This window comes from Molothrus aeneus, chromosome Z (assembly GCF_037042795.1).
Source record: "Molothrus aeneus isolate 106 chromosome Z, BPBGC_Maene_1.0, whole genome shotgun sequence".
Lineage (NCBI taxonomy): Eukaryota > Metazoa > Chordata > Aves > Passeriformes > Icteridae > Molothrus > Molothrus aeneus.
In genome coordinates, this window is record NC_089680.1 from 60,275,596 (window position 1) to 60,296,832 (window position 21,237).

Below are 21,237 nucleotides of genomic sequence, written 5' to 3' on the forward strand. Positions count from 1 at the left end.
ACCTGTTTGTGAAATATGCTTCCAACTGTGAGAACCAGAGCCATAACCTGTTAAATACTCTTAATTTAAATTTCTAGTTTGCAAAAACAGTGGTTTCTGTAAAAAGTATTTAGATAAAATTATACTGTAAAATGTCATTGCTTTCTGCCAGTTTCGTTGTCTTTATCTTTAGCAACCTGTGGAGGAGAAAGATGGGAGTCTTCAAAATCTACCATAATGGAAAATCATTGCTTTCAACCCATCTTTGAATGACTTGAGAACTAAAAAAAAATCTCATTTTACTCTCTTCTGAATTCCTACAACCTAATTCATGCATTACTGTAAATTATTCAGTCTAGGTAGCATGCAACCTTAGCAGAAACAGAGGATGTAGAAAGCTGAAAAACATGATCACTAATTTCATAACCAACAATATGTGGCTTTTTTTCTCCAAGGCAGCAGACAGATCTGCAATAAGACAGGTTTTTAATCAGCTTTCTTTTTCCTATGAGCTGAGTGCGCTGACATTTATTGTTTTCAATTCCAGATGCCTCTAAGTGAAGAATCAAATGGATTCCACTTATTTACTCAAACCAGGTATATGTATGACAAAGAACTAACCATCAAAGCAGAAAAAGCAGTTCAAATGGTGAGATGAAAATCTGAAATGAACTTTGATTCTATTACTGTAAGTATTTATTTTTGAAATTAATTTAACCAAATTCTAGGGTGAGTTTTGCTAAGATTTCAAGTACTATGTAAACTGCCTTTGAAGTACATGATGGGGAATTGGTTTGTTTAAAGGTGCTCATGACTTGAAATTAAGCCTAAATTTGGTTTATGACCAATGGAAAGTTTACGTCACAACTTACTAATATACTAATTTTCAAATCAATTAGTGCTGCCAAAAGATTTAGATAAAGAAAGATGAGCATAAAAGAATTTTGTAGAAAGGGCTATAATACATCTTGTTATAACGACTGTATGATGCAACTCTTGTGCTTTTAAGCAAAGATCTGCATGAATCCACTACTAAATCATTCTGTGACTAAATATAACAAGTCATGTAATTATTCATCAGGTTTTTTTTGTTTTACCCTGAAGTAAATGCTGTCCTTGTTGTAACAACCTGAAAGCTCAGGTTAAAATCAGTTTTCTGATTGATAAGTGGTCATGGATCATAGAATCACAGAATCCCTTGGGTTAGAAGGGACCTTAAAGGATAATGTCATTTGAAAAGTTTAGCTAGCAGATCAGTATAGCTAGTTAAATACTATGAATTAGGAGTCTACAGAAAGATACATTGGTTTCTCTTGCCTTAGATTTTTTCTTTTACATTTATTAGTTCACCTGTCATAACATGAAATATTCATATCAGTTTGAACTCCAATGCAGCCTTCTTGTTAATTATTACATAGAACGGAATTTATATGACAAGTATTTTACTTACTGCCCTGTGATGCTTCCCTCTATTTTTTTCACTGACTGCATTTGTACAGCAGAAGCTAATTTGTGAAGGGAACCTAAAGCTCCCATAGGCAGCTCAAAGGAGATGCTTCCATATTATTTCAGCAAGACTTAGCATTCATACATAAATGTGGCTATATATTTATCAAGATACCTGCTAAAATAAAAAAAACAGCTGTCTGTTATTTCCATATATCATGTTGTTCTATATGTACAAAATATACAAAAACATATTAGAATACTATTCTTTTTAATATATATCTCTATAAGAAAATTATGTATCTATTGAATAAAAGCTATGCCCTAACCATTCGCAATGAATCATTCTTCCTATGACAAAATAATGCACTAAATCTCTTGGGATACTACCATGTATTTTAAAAGCATAACTTCAGAAAGGCAGAGTTACAAGTGCAATTTATCCACATTTCTTTCTTACTGATAGAAATACCACCCAGTAATTTGCCAACATTATCACTCATCCAGCACTTACCTGACTAGTCTAGCCATAAAATGAATCTTGCTCAATTCAGAAAATCCTGTTACTAATGCTAGACCTCACTCTCCTCAGCTAATCCATACACGTCAGCCAAGATACAAATAATTATGCTGTCTTTTTTGACCAAAAGAGTTGGTCAAAACTCAAATTCATATATGCTGTTTCACTTAGGAAGAGGAATTAAAGATGGAAAAAATTATTTTTGATAGTGGTCTTTAATTTGCAAGGAGCATGAAAGTTTTGCTTTCTTTATTGATTATAAAGGTTTCTTTAAACAACAGTAACTGATCAGGATATAAAGAATGCAAAAAGGATATGCTTTATTTGTTTATAGAATTAAATACTTCAGCAGGCAGTCTGCAGTACACTACATTCTCAGTGCTCTTTCTGTCACTGACTTTTTTTCTGTTCCTTGCTGTATCTGACCTGGTAGATAATTTTACTTTTCTTTCAGAGTTGCTCCTCTCCAGTGACAGCAAAAATCTGTTGTAACTTTGAACATGGCTTCATTTTGGCAGTTGGTGTATTATTTTCGTTTTCAATTCCAAGGAGAAATTTTACATTATAGATTCATGGAAAAGTCACAGAATACTCTGAGTTGGAAGGGACCCACAAGGGTCATCAAGTCCAACTCTTAAGTAAATGGCCCACATGGGGGATTGAACTGACAACCTTGTTCCTAACAGCACCATGTCCTAACCAACTAAGCTAATCTCAGGATCCCATTACTCCTATTCTGAATAAAACTCAGATTTTAAACCTACCTGTTTCAATTTAATACATCCCAAATAATAATAAACTCTGTATTAGTTGCTATCTATCAAATAAATCCTAAATTTATGACAACCATAAAGCTCAACATGCCAAAGAAGCTTTAGAAGTGCTTATATCATCTGCCCACAGATTATTAATATATTAGCAAACTACTTCTGTAGGTATATATTTATATGTCATCAACGCCACAGCATTTTAATTTCACTCAACTCCATTTAGAGTTTTTTCTCCCTAAACAATTTATTTTCAACTGAGAAAAGAAGCTATCTGAGAAGAAGCTATCTGAGAAGAAGCTTCCATTAATGAATTTCTGAGTTAGTGATTCCTGTAGAATCTATCTTAGATAGATATATGGCCAATAGAAAAACCTATTACTGTCAGAATACCTCCAGTACTAATTTTATGGGATAGTATGCAGAAAGTATGACACTCTGACAGCCAAAATTTCATAAGGCAATACTGAATGTAGTCCTATGACCACATTAGCTCCCTAGTGTTCCTCTATGTATTTGGGTAGATACTAAACAGCTTACCTTCTTAAAACTTACTCAGTCAAGATCTCTACTGCAGCAAGAAGTTCCTACTAGAAATTACTATGTCTTTGAAAAGCTAACCATATGACCACATATCACAGACACCAAGTCTATCACACATGTATCAGACACTATCTTCACACTCTGTCAAGAAAAGGTAAGGTATTCACAGCAGGGGTCCACTGCAGTCCAAATAGGAAATCCTATTTAGGTTTTCAGAAACTCCATGTTTTCTTTAGCTTATCACTGGAAAGTCACCAAATGGAACAGGATATCTGTATTAGGGTCCCTTTTTTACTTATCTTCCAGTACATCCTCCGTTGCTTATGCAGGTACAGAATCCAATAAGCTTACTGGTCAGATAGACCTTTTGAGGAGGTGCCTCTTTTAAAGTAATCTTCTAACCATTAGGCTACCATGATACAGACTGCTGTCACAAAGAGGTACCCACGAGCCTTATATTGGATGATCCACAAATACCAGGAGGAGAGATCTGTCTCTGACCAAAGATATAAATTACTCTATGAGATTTACTTCTGTTCACCTTATTGAGGGCAAGGTTACAGATCATGATCCAAGTTTTGTGACCAAAATCTGCAAGACTACTTTTCCCAAAATGGTGTGTGGTTGAGACATGGAACTAGAACGGTTGCTAGTTTTTTCACTTATGTGATAGACCACGACAGGATTATTAAATCCAAGGAATCATTAGACGAAAGTACAAGAAAGTACAATGAAAGTACAAGAAGAAAGAATGACCCTCAAGAACTTGATATAAAAATTGTTACAGATTTCAACAATGCCAGAGTTTTGATGGAGTTGGTAATTCATGTAAGGCATGGACATTTTCTTCTGTTATAACTCATTACTGCCACTAGTAGTTCAGTCAATGAGCTCAACTAGTGAAGTTACCACTTTTCACTGTACTTTTAGGGTAACCCACAAAACTTTTTACTATTTACTTTCATGCGTCTAAAATGTAATTTATTAAATTTTATTAAAAATTAATTAGTACTTAAAATTTACCTTAAAATGACACATTATACTTCCTGGCAGTTAGAGAACAGTTTCAAAGCAGGCAAAGAACTGGAGTGGGGAAAAAAATCTTTCAGTTCTACAAATACATTTCCAAGTTCTCTTTCCAGAAAAAGGGGAATAAAATAACAGTCTTAGAAAACTCCTAATATCTATTAGTGTCTAGAAAGTTGTATAATGGTCCACCACACAATTATATTTTCTTGGTGGATATCTTCCCTCCCCCAGCCTTCTTATGTGTGCAAGGTAATTGATCTCTTTTTGAAGCAAATCACATTTATTTAGGTCCAATTTCAGATTTGCAGCCTGAGACTTATTACAGAATATTTGTAAATTACTATCAATTCTTAATTCAAAATTTTAGTGGGGCCCAGAATATCATCTAGGTTGAGATGTACAGACTAAACAATACTGTCTTCTAGTAGTCTTTCAAATAGGTATTGTGCAAGCCAAAAACATTAGGTGAAACTGCCAACAGCATGGTCCTGCTGTGAATGCAGATTTCTTACAGTTTATCTCCACATGCCAATATTAACTTTAAGGTTGTATATAGAAAGACAAATTAAATTTCTGTAACAACTGCGGTCTCAAGTTTTTATGGTAATCAATAAGATTATTTTGAAGATTAAAAAGCAATATATTGCATTTTCTGTTGTTCTTCATCAACTTGACACTTACTATCTCTTCCTAAACAAATGTATGAGACCCTGACTGAAGGTCTAGAATGCACCTTGTTGACAATTCCTCAGTGACAATTTCTTAGTGACCACTGTCTTATCTGCTATTCATAAGTGGCCAGGTCTACTATCTGATGGGGTCCCCTCTGACACATATTAATCCTGAGTTGGGCCAGTGCAATCCAATAAAGCTATAGCTGTTTGCTTTACTGTGCAAAGAAAAACCCCTGATTCCTAGAAATAATGATTATCAAAAAAGAAGTCCCAGACTGTTCAACTGGCATGATGTGTATTTAGAGCAAATCTAGCAGAAATTCTCAGAATTCACTTACATCCTTCACTTTTTGACATCAGCATCTTCTGGATTCATCTGCTTATTTTATAGAGATACCACTTCCTTTTTTCCTCTATTTTTTGCTTATCAAAATAATCAATTTCTATTTCACATCCATGAATGATAAGGCAATATTGGTTTAAAAAAATCTGCCAAGTAAATTGCAAAGTAGCTTATTTTGTCAGAAAACTAACATGGTACCAGCTACCGTCACTATTTTTCTCTAAGGTCTCTGCAAAGCCACAGCAGAGACCTTAGACCCTTTACTCACACAAGAACATGTCTTGAACAAAAAGTTGCTGGATGTTTGACCTATTGAAAAAAACTCTAAGATTATATGGGACTGTAATTTAACACACCTAGGTTATTTAGACTCACAGCTTGTTTCAGAGGTCAAATATGCAAATCAAATTTTTCAACCATCTTTTCAAAATTGCCTCTATGCAGTAGCTATGTGCACTGAAGACAAATAAAAGGTTCTGTTCTGGGTAACCTTATTACCTTTAGTATTTTTTGATGCAATAACATCATATTTACATATTTTAATTTTTATGTACATTTCACATATCATAATGCACAAAAAAATTACAAAATTGCACTTTTTCATTTTCCTGTCCAGATAGCATATAATTATATGCATGGAGTTTTAATAGCTTCAACAAATATGTTATCCTTCTTATAATATTTAGCAACATGAATCATGCCCAAATAGCTTCTCTACAAATACTCTGTTGGCATTCACAACAGTACTCCCTGCTATGATGGGAAATATACATTCCATCTGAACCTCCCTGTGGTACAACCATGAGAACAATGGGACTACAATGAAAATTAATGTGTTTGAATGATGTCTACTTTGAGCATCCCAAAGTGTTAAAACAGTACAGGAAAATTCATCAATACCTAAGATTTTTTGCCTTCTGGCCTGTTTTTAAAAGGAAAAGGAAAGATTGAATGTAAAATATGTGAAAAGGCTTTTCCTTCTTAAAAAATTCCTATGTAAATAAATACCAGGGAGTCTTGTTATCACCAGGGCAAATTGCTGAAAAACTATGGTATACTTGGCTGTATAGGAGAAGGAATAAAGAATACATAATTTCTGTCATTAGACAATTAACCCCATTGAAATTAATTTAGATTATATGGATCATCATAGATATTGACTTTATCTAAACTTGAAGTTTATTCATTCCAATATTGAAGTTACATGAATAAAGCCTGTGTTAATAACACATTTTGTAATTCAAAGTCACATGGATTTCTCCAAAGCTTAAGAGGTTGGTCAGTCAATAGACTAATACATTCTGTCACTTATTACCTGTAATAATTTAAACAGATAGTAAAACTCAGTACTGTATAACACTAGGTTAAGACTCTGACCCTGATCAAACATTTGTCAGCCTTTGTAAAAGATGACATGTGTTTGAGTAGGCAATTGTATGCACTGCAGCTCTCAATAAGATGTGTGACAGAAATAGATGTACTCCTGACAAATTAGACCATTTCAAAATGACAGAACTAAATCATGGTATATATAGATAGACAGATAAATACACATAAACATAAATATAAATATATACAATATTATGTGGAGCTAATAGTTTTTTGATAAATAGGAAGAATTTGTTTGCCAAAAAAATAAAGAAACCAAGACTCTCATATTCCTGCAAAATTAAGTCAAATAGGTGATTATACCATTAGCTATTCAACAATATGATCATTTGATCTGCAAACTACTAATGGAAAAATGTGATAAAGTTTGTTGCTTCAAACCCAATACCATCAGAATGCAAATAAAAATTTGTAGAAATATTCTTTTATTTATTCTACTTTCAAAACAGCATTAATGAATTAACAAGCAGAAGCATATAGATGTAATTCTAGAATGCCGACAGCAACAAGCATATAATAATATCAACAAAACATCTAAGAAGCTTTCCACTGTTCAAATGTAATTTTGAAAGTGTTCTTTTAGACTACTGATCCACACTTTTAAAAACCTGTGCGCAGTAGTTGCGGTATCAAAGCTCCATAAAGTTCAAATTAATTTTGACTAATTTGCATTTGTGATAGCAGCCTATTTTATCAAATTGAAGTTTGGTTTGAAATTATTAATACACTGGTTGAGTGTATTATGTAAATTCTCACTCAAAAAGTGATGATTTTTCTATCTTTTTACCCATTCAAGAAGTGTCCTACTGGTAAGTAAATGGGTACTTAACCCTCAAAATGGCTGTCAGCCTTCCTCCAGCATTTAAGTTAAAAATGAATTTGTGTTTCTCACTGATAATCTTATATGGATTGACAATATCAATACTTACTTGAGCTTCTCAGCAAAATTTTCACTAAGAAACAATCATGGTGTAGCAATGTTTCTAAAAGCAAGTTCAAATTACAGTATGGCTGGGATAAGAGCAGCTTCAGCAGACCTTGGGATGCCATTTCTCTGGCTGATGGAGTCCTTTCAAAATATAAGATAAAGACAGAAAGAATAATAAAGTTAATTTATCTATGAAATTAATATTTTTGAATTGCAGATGTAGCACTAAATCCCTTAAGTGTCAACTCCTCCCAGATTACTCTGAAAATGCTTTCATGCTTCCTTACTTTAAGGCAGCTCAGAGAAAGAACTGCACTTAATTTCAACTAGTTAAAAGAAAACTGACATTTGTTAGTCTGCCACAGTTAAATCTGATACAAAGCAACTGTGTTTATCTCTTTCATGGAACAGTACTTATTTAGTTCTTCTAGGCAAAAAGGAGGGGTTTTTTTGCTGCAGTTGAATAAATGTAAGGGTATAATTTTTTAGTTTATTATTGCAGTAATCGTTGACTAAGATATGTGCAGTGTCTCTCCTTGATGAAGTGTATAAAGCTCTTAAGTAAAAGGCAGTGAAAATGCTCAAAGGGGTTGCAAAATTCCACTTTAGGTTGAGCAATTCTTATGTGTCCTGAAAAATCCACAGGAAATATTAGACTGGTTGTTTTACCGCTTCACCAGCAGGGAGAAGTGAGAAAGCATAGTTGTGGTGGTTTGACAGGAAATGTGTTTTTTGGGATGCTATGGTTGGGCCAATGGATGTTCAGATTTTATATTGGCATCTAACATGGCCATTAGGACATGGATCTGCCTCTGAGAACACGGGGTTAAAAGCAGAGCTCTCCCTTGGGAGGCTCTCTTGGGTTCTGGTAAGGAAAGAGTTTGGGTCTCTCCCCCGTCCAGCTGCTGCTGCTGGGCGGGGCAGGGGAGCCATGTGGCTGGGTGAGGTAGGCCGGGGCCTGGACCGAGAGGGGAGGTGAAGAGGATCCGAGGATGGAAGGGTGGGAGAAGCACCAGGAGGCATCGGGCAGCTCCCCTAAGAGAGAGAGAGGGTACAGCCTGTGCCTGGGACTGTGCTACCTTGAAACTTGATAACATGTGCCGGCAGCACGGCTGAGAAGGAGAAGAGGAGTGGGGAGGAGGATGCAGCGAGAAGGTGTCCGGCCGCTGTGGGAGTTCCTGAGAAGGCAGAGTCCGAGTTTTTAACCCTTTTTTTGGACAATGAAAACTTTACAGAACATTAACCTTTCCTAGAAGAGAGATAGAGCGGAAGATGAGGAAGGAAATGGGCAAGTGCGAGAGAGGTCTGGGCGAGTGAGAAATAGTGGAAGAATAGAGAAGAATCCTAGTGGGAAGAGATGATGGAGTGGCTTTTGCTGGACTCTTTTTGTACAGCCATGGACAGAACTATGTTCCTTGTGATACAGAGACTGCATCTAGGGGGAGGCAATGCCTCAGAACCAGGAGAGTTCAGTGTGGGTACCCCTCGGCCCCAGGTGGTGAAAAAATATGGGGGGGACAGGTGTCTCAAAGGTGAGACTGTGCTCTTTTTGTAACGGGACAGAGCATCCTTAAAAAGACAACCCTAGAAGCAGCTCTGGTCCATGTTCAGTGGTGAGAGCACTGGACATGAGAGGAAGAGGTCACGATGGCAGATATACTCCGGGCAGTGCCACGAGTGACACGGAAACACACGAGGTTTCAACTGTGTTTCCAGGGGAAGCCCATGGTACAAGAAGGACTCCTCTCCTCTTGATGAACTGAGGATTGATTGTCTGAAGGGTGGAGCTGGACCAAGAGTTGGTGATTTGGGGAATAGATGTATTGTATTGGAAATTTGGTAGGGGGAGGAGGAAATGTATTTGTAAGGTTTTCATTTTTCCTGTGTGTGTTCCTTTTTATATATAGTCGTAGTGTAGTTAATAAAGTTTTGTTTTCTTTATTTCTAAGTGGAAGCCTGCTTTGCTTATTCCTGGTCACATCTCACAGCAGAAACCAGGGAGAGGGTACCCTCATGGGGGCACTGGCATTGTGCCAGTGTCAAACCATGACAATAGTAAAAATTCATTAGCTTTTAAAAAGATGGCAGTTTATTTTCTGTTTGTGATTTCCATGTTCTGCAAAAATTGAGGTTTACAAATACTATTCCAGGGCTTACTCTGAACACAGCCAGTGACCCAACACCAATCACTGAACTCACATTACAGTTAAACGAAAACCAAACAAATCTGTCCTGCCAAATGTTTATCACCTATTGTATTTAGTATTTTCTTCTTGAAACATTTTTGAAAACAAGTTTTCAAAATTGGATTGTGGATAATTTTTTTTCTTTAATGTGTATGTTTTTATTAACTTGAAGGTTTTTTGAAAATGAAATTTCAACTGATGTTTAGCCGCTGTGTTTACTTTTTTGGCTACAAGTTGATAATAGTGAATTGTTTCACTATTCAATAGTTGATAATATTGAAACTTTATACACCTCATAAACTTTTATGCACATGAATTTTACATGCATGATTTTAAGGACTTCATATGCGTTGACTGGGCAGGTATAAATATTACCTGCCAGTATGCAAAAAACACCTTCAGCATCAGTTAAAACCTTCTTCATAGGGAGGTTTTCAATCTGACATTTTCTTGTCAGACTAGAGAAGTATTTATATGCCTCTGCTCAAACAATTTACATGCCATTTACACATAACTTTTGGGACAGAACTAAAATGGACTCATGTGATAGTTCTACCAGTGAGGTACCTCTCCATTAAGTTGCATGCTTTTACAACCTCTGACTTAGCCAAGTGTGCCACCTCCCAGCTATGCTTGAATACACACACAAAAAAACCCCAGATAACTGCACAAGTATTTCACTGTTGAATCAAAGCTGCTATCTGTACAATATACTCAATACAAACCTACAAGTCCTGGAAAAGAAAATGTTAGCTGATACACTCCTCTACTTTAGTCCCTCACATGTCTATGTTTCCATTACCAGAAAAAGCAGTATGCCACATATCTTGCAGGGCAGCCTTGAAGCCACCTAAGGCAACCATAGCACCATCTTCCAGCAGGGCCCTTACAGCCCACTGTTATGACAAAACTCCACTGTAATAGTAATTTTAGTAAAGGAACCTCAGCCTTTGCTCTTTTAACACTACAGCAAATACCTCTAACTTCATAAACAATGTCTGTGCCAGGAAACCTTATGTACAGCTTTTGTGACTTCCATCTGGTACTTTATATATTTTGCTGACAGCGTAGCACTGACTCTACAATTATATTTGACTATTAGCACATATTGGATTCAAGCAGTATTTATCAAAAACACCTACACATATACATTTAAAACTTGATAGAGCTTGCAGTCAAATTAAATTCTCCATATTTAAAATACATACTGCATTCAGATATTAGGATTTTAAATAACTTAAAATAACTATCCTAATTTCTGTATGTTCAATATTAGTCCTATATATAATCTAATGCATATATAATCTAATCAGTAGTTATTAATAAAGTTAAAATTAAAATGGTTACTATATTCACCCTAGAATTAATGCTATGGCTGAGAGCAAACTCAACTCTTCAGTAATCCAGTTAAAATATTCAGGCCAGTTTAATTTTTTTCCTCTTCTTTTAATGTCATGTTATCCTGTCTAATAAGGTCACTCATTGCCTTCAAACTAAAAGATAAGTGACAATTTGAGTCAATTAGATTTATGAAGAATAATATTTTAAATTCCTATAGAAATAAATTATATTTTTAGAGTATCTGAATTGAAAAAAAAAACCTGTCTGTCATTGACCAGATGGGAAGTTATCATGTTGTAATATATACCAATTCTTGGCTCTTTAAGCATCTTGCAAATTGAAATGTACAGTGGTGTGACTCACTTAGAGGAAAAATAAAATATAGCAGACATTCCCTACAGCCATGAAGCTAGCACCAATAAATGCACTGAGAAGTTTTGTAACGTGCATATGGAGAGACATATGTTCTCTCATCCTCTGAGCTCTGTACTAGTGAAAATAAGACTAGCCTCATAAAAAGTGACAAAAGGTGAAGTACATATAAATATCACACATATAAATGTCCTGTTTTGTACAGTAGAAGGAAAAAACTCCAACTTTGATTTGCAAATGCTATGATTATAAACCCCAAAATGAGGCAAAAAAGAATCACAATAAGCACTGCAGGAATCACAATTAGTAACTAAATAAATATATATCTAAATAAATAAATAAATAAATAAATTATTATCACTAAAAGAACTGCAATATAAATTATCAGTAACTCTAGTTTGATAACCAACTATATTATTTGGGTTTCTATTCAAGATAGAAAGAAAGAAAATCTCATGTTCTAAGTTCAAGATGTTGTAAGGCAGGTAGATATGCTAAGTCATTGTAACAACCTTGACACCGATTTTGGAGTCAAATTGATAAAATTGAACAGACTGTAGCCATTTGCAGCAATGAAAAATAATGTAGGAAATCAGGTTACATAGTAAACAAAGTACTTTCAGGAACTAGCAAAACTTTTTTTCTGAAATAGCAAGCTTAGGAAGACTAAATACTTAATAGCTAAATGTATGACAGGTTAGTGTTGTCAGTTAAAAATCAGGTGGCTACAGCCGAGAGGTATACAATGGCCTGTGCTTCCAATTTTGTTACAGACAGTGAACATATATTTTAATTAGATATAAGATGTAAAATCAGAAAACAACCCATGAATAATTAGGATGTTCTGAAATACAATTTTCTGCAATACTTAAGTACGATGTTTCTTTATAATATTCTTAAGGCAGCATTTGAAGGGGAAAAATGTTTCATTCACATAGAGTATAAAACCAATGAAAAAACTAGAACACCTCAGAATTACTCATTAGATACAGAGTCCTTAACTTTTTTTTCCTGAGCTGCTGAAAGGTGTGTTGTTAAAAAGGAACAATAAGTATTTTACCAATATAGTTTGCTCATTATCCCCAGGACAGTATGCAAGGCTCTCTCTATATACGGACTTTCCTCACAAAGGTACACTGACTTGATCTTCTTGGAAATGTACTTTCTTTTGTACTTAGCATTTTCCTGTTTGGTGACTGAGAAGTAGTGTATTTTAGTACCTTTCTTCCACACAAAATAAGTGCATACTACATAGCTCTTGAATAGTTTTCTGCTATTTATTTTTACCTATCTTAATTCCACCTCAAAAAAGATAATTATGTCAGACTGAAATGGTACCAGCATTTCCTTTACATACTGTTACACAGTACAGGGTACTTAGCTGCAAAATCATCTTCCAAAACTCATACTTCACAGTATAATTTATATTTTGAGATCTGGCCATGCATGAGGGCATCAAAAAACATATTGTCTTTTCTACAATGAATACCTAATGGAGCATAAATTTTCCAGAAATGGATGACTAGATTCCTTTCTAATGCAGTCATTCCCTCTACTGTATCCATCCTTCTCCTTTCTCTCCAACCATGCATAACTTAAAATGTCACTGACAAAGTTCCTTGAAGCTTGATAAACACACATGATCTTTCACGCTTTATAAGAACTTAAATTACTATTTCAAGCAGGACATATTCTGAATTCACAGTTATTCAACTCTGTTTGGCATGTAGTTAACAAACCACATGATTTTGATGTAGTCACAACATATATTGTCTCTGGTTCAGCAGATATCAGAGGCACTAGGGAAGGAGAGAAGAGGATTGATGACACGTAGTTAGGAGTGGAGCCTATGGAGAGAAATCAGCATGTTTTGTGTAGTATGGAGCAAAATTATAGGGAAGATATTTACATATACAAGGTAAAAGATGCTGTGTCTACAAGGAAAAAGGTAATAAATCCAAAGCACATGGGTCATCCATAGGTCACCACTCATTTGATAACGTACTCCTCCAAAAGATAAAAATACTTCCTTGGAAAACACAGTAACATCTCACAAAAGCAGCTTTTCATGAAAATGGAGAGTGAAATCCTCTCAGGAAAAAACCTTGAAAAGGAGGAGAGGGAGGTGAAGGGGTTAGGAGAGGATCTACACTGGTGTGGGAGTGTTTCAGTTTCAAAATTAGAAAGCAAACAACAGCACAGCTGGTAGTATCTATCTTCTATGTCACTTGTCCTTATATGCAGTGACACAGAAAAGTTAAGCTTTTGCTTCTAATCATTCAATAATCTCCAAAAAACTCAACTACAATCAAGCAGCATATTGTTAAATGAGTTATTTATGTACTGTTATTTTTAAACAGCAATCCTAAACAGAAAGACATACATTCTTTATCTCCCCTTTAATTATAAGTCCTTTAAAACAGCAACTGTGCTGAACTTCTGTATTATCAAGAACTATATAGTCTTTAATTAAAGCCAGAAAACCCTACAGATAATTCCAATCTCAAACATAATTAATAGACTAACAAAATACAGTGCTTTCAGTGCAACTTTTCCTCAGACTTTCAAATATTAGAGAAATCTGTAATTAATTAAAAAATGCTTCTATGACTTTTAAAAATCAGAATATTAATTAGACATTGATTCAGATATGCTCTTCAAAATGTAACAATATTTGACTAATACTGACTTCTTTTTCCCATGGAAAATGGTCTCCATTTGCGGCCACTCGCCCCGGCCGACCGGGCGGTGTGAAGCCAGAAATTGGCAAACTTTGCTGGATTTCTCCAATACTAAAGCTGCCAGCAACTAGGACCCTGCAAGTCCTTAGACCCCCAAACGCCACCTTTAATCTGATACCCAGACCCTGGGGAAATGACTTCTTTTTCCCATGGAAAATGGCCTCCGTTTGTGATCCTTTTACAACAATTAACTTTTGATACTCACTTTTGAAAGAAAAAACAGGATGACGGTATGCAAAATAACCAGTGTAATGGATGATAAAAGACTTCTGAAAAATCTTGAGGAAGATGTTCATCAGAATTATCCAGAAATGTCCTGAAAGAAATCAAATACTTCCAAATTACTAGGGAGACTGAAAATCCCCTTAGACGACTACTACTAAGTATGTCTACATGAATAGAAGACAGAAAATACCTTATGATAAATACTATTAATATATGTATGCAAACAGATTATTGCAACTCTATGTACTGTAAAAAATAAAATTCTATAAAAATTCTATATTTTTATTCATTTTCACTCTTTGAAACTCGGTATCTAACAACTGTTATTCAAGTTTTCTTCATATTTTTATTCCTATATAATACATTTACAAACTATGTTTGAAAATGTATTCAACAAGCAAATTTCTCTTCAGTCATTCATTTCTATAGCTCTTTTCTTCCTGCCTAACAAAAATGCATAGTATTTTCAACACTTTTATAATAATGATATGTAAAGTATCTTTTGAAATGATACTGACTGACATGCAAGCATATATAGACTTTGGATCATACTGGGCAAAAATTTGAACCAGAAGCTTTGCACCTTCACTGGCTTGAGAGAAATGGAATACTGGTTGTTTTCAAATATAAAGGGCTAGAGAAGAACTAGATTGTGACTAGATGTCACTTTTGCAATACTTTACTTAAATTATGTGAGAGGCAAAGTCTATGGATACGAAAAATGAAATATTTTATAAATTAATTATATTATAGGATTACAGATGTGTGCAAGAACAGGATTCTATAACTTAATATTTGCTTTTAATTATTGTTTAGTAATAAATTATTAATATTTGTACAATTTTCTAGCAGCCAATAGGATTCAATAATGTGTGATAGTAATGGATGCCCCTTGGCCTCTTCCCTTTTTATTCTCATTTACATTGTCTACAATTCCAGCAGAGAGGAATTCCAGCCTGTTATATGTATCCTCCATTAAATATAAACAATTATCACTTCACAAGCACCTTACTTTTCATCATACTTGGCTGTGAATTTTTTATCTTTTATCTGAAGTAATTCAGAACTATAGCTACATGTCTATTAGACTCAAATGAAAGAAGAGAGAGAATTATAGTTTTTCAACAAGAAAGGTAGCTGTTTCTGAACTTCTCCAAAAGATAGGCTGTTTTATTTGGAAACCACTCTTACTAATAAAAAAATAGAAATAATTTAATACAGATCTTAAGTAAGCAAAATCTGAGCAGAAGGATTAGCACAGCCAATTTGTGCTCTTTATGAATTCATGAAAACCTGAAGATTAAAAATAAAGCTGAGATTCTAATATGGCCAAAAGAAGAATGCCAACTTGAAAAGAATTATTTTAAGGACAGTAATTTCAATATTATGAAAGTAAAAAACAAACCTTATTGTCTCTCATCCACTGAAATATTTTTTTCTGAATATAGCAAAGTATAGAGCAAACATCCTACACAAAAGTGTGATAAATACATCTTGGTTAGCAATCTAATTTAAAAAAAGAGGACCACATCTTGTCTCTTGCTTGTGTAGGAACTGTTTGGCAGAATTCTGGACTAAAGCAGCTTGCTAAGTGTGACTTAGCTGTATCCTATGGAGCCTTAGCCATATCGTAAGGAGAAGCACAGAGCAGATTTTTGGATTCTGACTTACTTGCTTATACCAAAATCTCTATAGAAATTTTTAAAGTGAGGTAGAGATAATCTGAGGGTTTTAGAGATTGTTTAAATATTAGAATAGCTTCAAATACTATTAAAAATCAAGTGTCTGATGATAATACAGTAATTCTCATGACAGCATTTTTTAATGTCCACTGCTGGCTAGGTAATTCTTACCAGGAAAAAACCAACTCTGTGCCAGACTGTTGAACTCAACTACTCTTCTGACAGAAGTATAATAATAGCTAATAGGACATTTGTTTTTGCTTCAAGTTATGCTAAACCAGCTGCCTATTATCTCAAAGCACTGGATAGCTGATTTAATACCAAAGCAAGATTTCAAGTTATAGTGGTTTTATTCTTCAGTAGAGTAGGACAAGGTGAGAATTGACCCTGTAAGCCTGAGTGCAGGTGTGAAGAAATGAGATGCAGGCAAGGTGCATCCTAACACATGCTTTCTTTGCAGTTTGTATGATTTCTCTCTATATAACGAATAAACATTACTAAAAAGCAACTTCATGAGTTATAACTCATATATTAAAGAGAAATGTTCTCAGTCTTTATTAGCAAATAACATTGAATTTACAACAATAGAGAACAATTTTGCCACTAAATTCTCTATATGATTCTCTCAACATTTAAATAATTTACTTGATTTCTTGTTGAGAAAATAAGATATAACAATTCATACTAAGAAATCACAAAAAGGTGCATCCACCTTCCTCTTTATATTCTTCCTTTACAGACTATCATCCCCTACTCAGTACAAAAGACTAAAGCATATCAGAACAGGCACAAGAATAGATCTGCTCCAAACTGAGCAATCCTGAACCTGAGGCAGAAGAGAGTCTCTACTTTGAGGCCTAGGTAATTTACTCCTCTACAAACTTACGAGTAAAGAATGGCGTTGGACTCTCCTGTGTATTCACAGGCAGCACTGAAACTGTGTGATCCTCTACATGAAACCCCAGCTACAAGAACTAAGTAACTGAAGCAAGTAACTGTCAGCAAGTAAGACTATGATGATTGGAAATTCAGAATTATGAAAATCCTCATATTTCAGAGCTTTGAGTAAGCAGCAAGAAAATAGCAACACACAGTAGATTTGAGGAGCACATTCTAGAGACTCACTGTTCAACAGGTCCTCACTAACGTGGACAAAAGTCAACAGAGAGCAGTTGCTTAGCAGATATTCAGGTGACACTAAACTGGGAGAAGCAGACACAGTAATTAACACAACAAAAAACTGAGTGCCTACCCATGGACACCTGGGCCAACAGATATTCACTAAATTGACTGAGGTAAAGAGCAACTGTTTACTTCAGCTACAGAATTACAATAACCTAGGTTGGGAACTGACTTGTCTAAGTGCCACCCTACCCAGCCACAAACCTGGGGTTTATGGGCAGTAGGGTACTGAAGACAAGGCAACAGTGTATTATCACTAGAAAAAATGCAAACCACACACTGGGCTGTAATAGAAGAACACAGCAACTAAAACAAAGATAGTGATTTACTTCATCTGCTTGTCAACCGTTTAAGCCTTACCTAGAATAGTTTGTCCAGCCCCTGGGACTACAGTTCAAGGAGTATGTGAGAAAACTGGAGAAGACTAAACTGAATCATGTAAAAAATGTTTGAGGGCCCTAGACTCCTTTACTTGGTGAAGAGGTGGCTAAAGTGTCGCTTCATGTAATGACAGCCTACAACCACCCAAACAGTAATTACGAAGACAACACCGACCAACTTTACCCAGTGGGGCTGATGTGATACAGCAAATTATAGCCAGCAGCTTTGAGGGCTCACACTTGATATGAGGCAATATTTTGCACTAAGGCATTGCAGCTGCAGAGCAGGCTTCACAAGAAGTCGGAAAACTTCAGTTCCTGGAGGTTGGCATGTGTCAGTTAAGTCGGTCAAACACACAGTCATGTTTGATTGCTCTTGGTAATTGTTCTCTTTGAGAAGGAGGCTAGATTAGACAACCTCCAGCAGTCCTTTCCAACCAACAATTCCATTATGCTAAAGATACTTCAGGAAAGCCACAGAAGGATGGAAAAAAATGAAGCACAGAAAAAAAACCAGAGAAAAAAACATTAAACTCAGATGACCCAAGATTCATAGATGAATTTCGGACCAGATCTAAGTAATCTTGTCATACAGAAAAAAAGTCTAGATCACAAAATTAAGAATGAGAAAACAGAATCACCTTATCTGAAGTTAAGGACATTACCAATTTTCACCACCATTACTGTTTTGATCAATTTCCACAAAATAATTAAGAAATTTAAATAATTTTAGTTCCCTTAAGCAATAGAGAATACAGCCTCTCTAGTAAGTTGGAAATGAACCAATCATATTATTACACAACTACTGGAAAACAATGTTTCATCATTGCCATTTTTCTGATTACACAGAATTTTCCTGAAAAATCTAAAGATTAATTGACTTCTAGTCACTTAAAGGAAAACTTCCAGTACAAGAAGAGAGCATAATAGATTTAAAAGATAAGATTTCACTTCCAGTTAACTTTACCAAAGGTGTGAAAGATATAGAGCCAAGACAAGATGCAAATTGTGATTATACAATATAATTGCAGAGAGAATTGATGAAAGATTAATATTCCTTTAAAATCAGGAGTAACTTTTGGATTTATTATTGATAGATTCTTAATGTAATGAACTATGCATAACCCAGTAAACATTACACTTAGATACTTTACCTAAAATTCACTATATTAAGGTGTTTCCAATTGAATATAGTCATTTAAGAAGCTGATTGGCTAAACCACTTTCTTCTTTGTACTCTGGACACTGGGCTAGGTTACTTGACAAATATTGGCTGCAATTAAATATACAATATAAAAAAATTGTTTCGATAATGGGGGCCTCACAGATTGTCAAAACACAAGGTCTGAAGAGAAGTTTATCAAAAAATACAATTTTACTTACTATAAAACATGTATCATCTTTATGGAAATGATCTTCAGTGTTAGTATTATTTTTGTAACTATGTAACAAAATACGACAATTTTTTGTATTCTCTTTAAACAGAGCTGCCGTATTTTGGTGGTGATTTGCACAGTACTTTGTAGTAAATGAAATGAGCTGCTACATTCGGCACATGTCAAGGTTTTGATCTCCAGATAAGCAAATACAGGTAATGAAATTCACATCCCTAACTCTGCAAGCTGTATGACCAAGATGTTTACCTGCAGCATTTTACATAAAATAGAAACCAAGCTTTTCATGGGCACTTTGTTCTGAAACTCTGTGAGTTCTCCAGCAAGCACACATTTTTTGTCATGCTAGGTATACATAAATATGTAAACAACACTGATCAGTGAAGGAGACTAGAATCGCTTAAAGGAACAAATTGTACTGCATATTTACTATGGTCTATCATTTTAAGGCCTTTCATAAAAGAAAGATGAAATGTCAAAACTGACAGTAGAAGCAGTTACAGCCACTGTAATCCTTTCTTGCCTCCATTTCTACTGCCATAGCAGCACTACTTAATCTGTTTCTGAGCCACCTTCAAAATTGCTATCTATTAATAAGCCTGTGTTATATAAGATCAAACAATCAGGTACAATCCAGTTTTGCATGTTCTTTAGAGGCCACAAATATTAAAATGAGCCCACACATGACAAAAAAAAATTAGTTAAAGAGTCTTATATGCAGGAGGTCTCCACCCTAGTACCACCTAGAATTTTTCTTATTTTGAATAATGAATTAAAAGCCAGTTGAATAGGATGTGGCTTCATTAGTTCGGGGTTTTGTTGTTCCTCTTTTTTAAATTTCTGATCTCACTTTGCATTGTCTCTTACACCAAATTTACATATGAATTTTATCAACAAAAAACTCAGACCAAATTTCAATGCAAGTTACATGTCCATTTTTTACAGTTGTGACTTGTAAAACTGCGATTTTATAAATATGGGCACTCCATATTCTTACATTTTACTACATTTGTTGCAGCACACTGGTCGTGTAACCAGATGATCGTTTTAGTAAATTACCTTTATATTCCAATACTTCTAGAAGATTGACAACATGAGGGATTTGACAACCTGCTTGCCAAAGTATTTTGTACCATGGTAGTAAATGTTTTCAGATCAATAAGACCATATTTAAAAAGAAATATGTCCTAACTTGAAAAATAAATTGCAAATTTGGGGCAGTAAAAATTAATTAAATTCTACTGGTTTTGAACCAGAGGAAATAAACCCAGACATTCACTATGGTATATGTTATTAACAGAAAAAAAAATGTACAGCACCAGAGTTTGATCCAAAGCTAATAAAATCTCAGCAGATATAACTGGGATTTAGGCAAGATCACATATAAGTATGGGATCAAATTGAGACATAGTCAAAGACTATTAAAATGTGCCAATACTATGCATTACATTTGATTTCAACACAAAAATTCACCCTTCTAGATCTACCCATGTAAGCTCAAGAACCAACTTTATCTCAAATTAAATGTTTATTTCATACTCACTCATACAAATTCTTCAATGGTGAAGTTAAAATTGCCAGCACAGAGATCAGACTATTGCAGTGGCTATGTATTTTATAGATCTTGAGATTTCTGTCTTTGTGTGGATTCAGAAACTCCTGCACAGAACTACAAATTGACCAGAGCATATCTTCAGTGGACATCAAAATTGCTGCAATATCAACTCTGTAGGAAAAAAAGCCCAAGAATAACATTACTTAAAACATATTTATAGTGGTAAATTCCAATTAAGCAGACATTTTCTCTGACAGGATAAAACACTAAAATCATAGCATGGACTTTTTAAATTTCCTCTTCAGTGATGCAGAAAGTCTCCATCCACTACTCTGTAAAAATCAACTATTTCACAGAGAAGTTGTTACTGAAACTAGTAGAAAGAAGACTTAAAAATTTGGAAATGTCCTTCCTGAAAGGACAATGTCACTAAGCATGAATAATTTACTTCCTAAACTACAAGTAAATAAATATGAATTTTGTTTTCTTATCATTAAAATGTACCTACTATTTTCAAATCCTGATGGGGCAAAAAATAGGAACAAAGTAACTTAATCTTCA

General features: G+C 34.7%; 1 protein-coding gene across 1 annotated transcript in view; it reads right to left on the reverse strand.

Annotated features, from left to right (window-relative positions):
* Window positions 1-21,237, reverse strand: part of KIAA0825 (KIAA0825 ortholog) — a 232,924-nt gene that overhangs the window by 126,310 nt on the left and 85,377 nt on the right. Inside the window, exons 11-13 of the mRNA XM_066568658.1 lie at window positions 20,665-20,847; window positions 14,464-14,574; window positions 7,620-7,759 (exon numbers count right to left, since the gene is read on the reverse strand). Of these exons, the coding sequence (XP_066424755.1) occupies window positions 7,620-7,759; window positions 14,464-14,574; window positions 20,665-20,847 (434 nt within the window). The remainder of the gene's footprint in view (window positions 1-7,619; window positions 7,760-14,463; window positions 14,575-20,664; window positions 20,848-21,237) is intronic.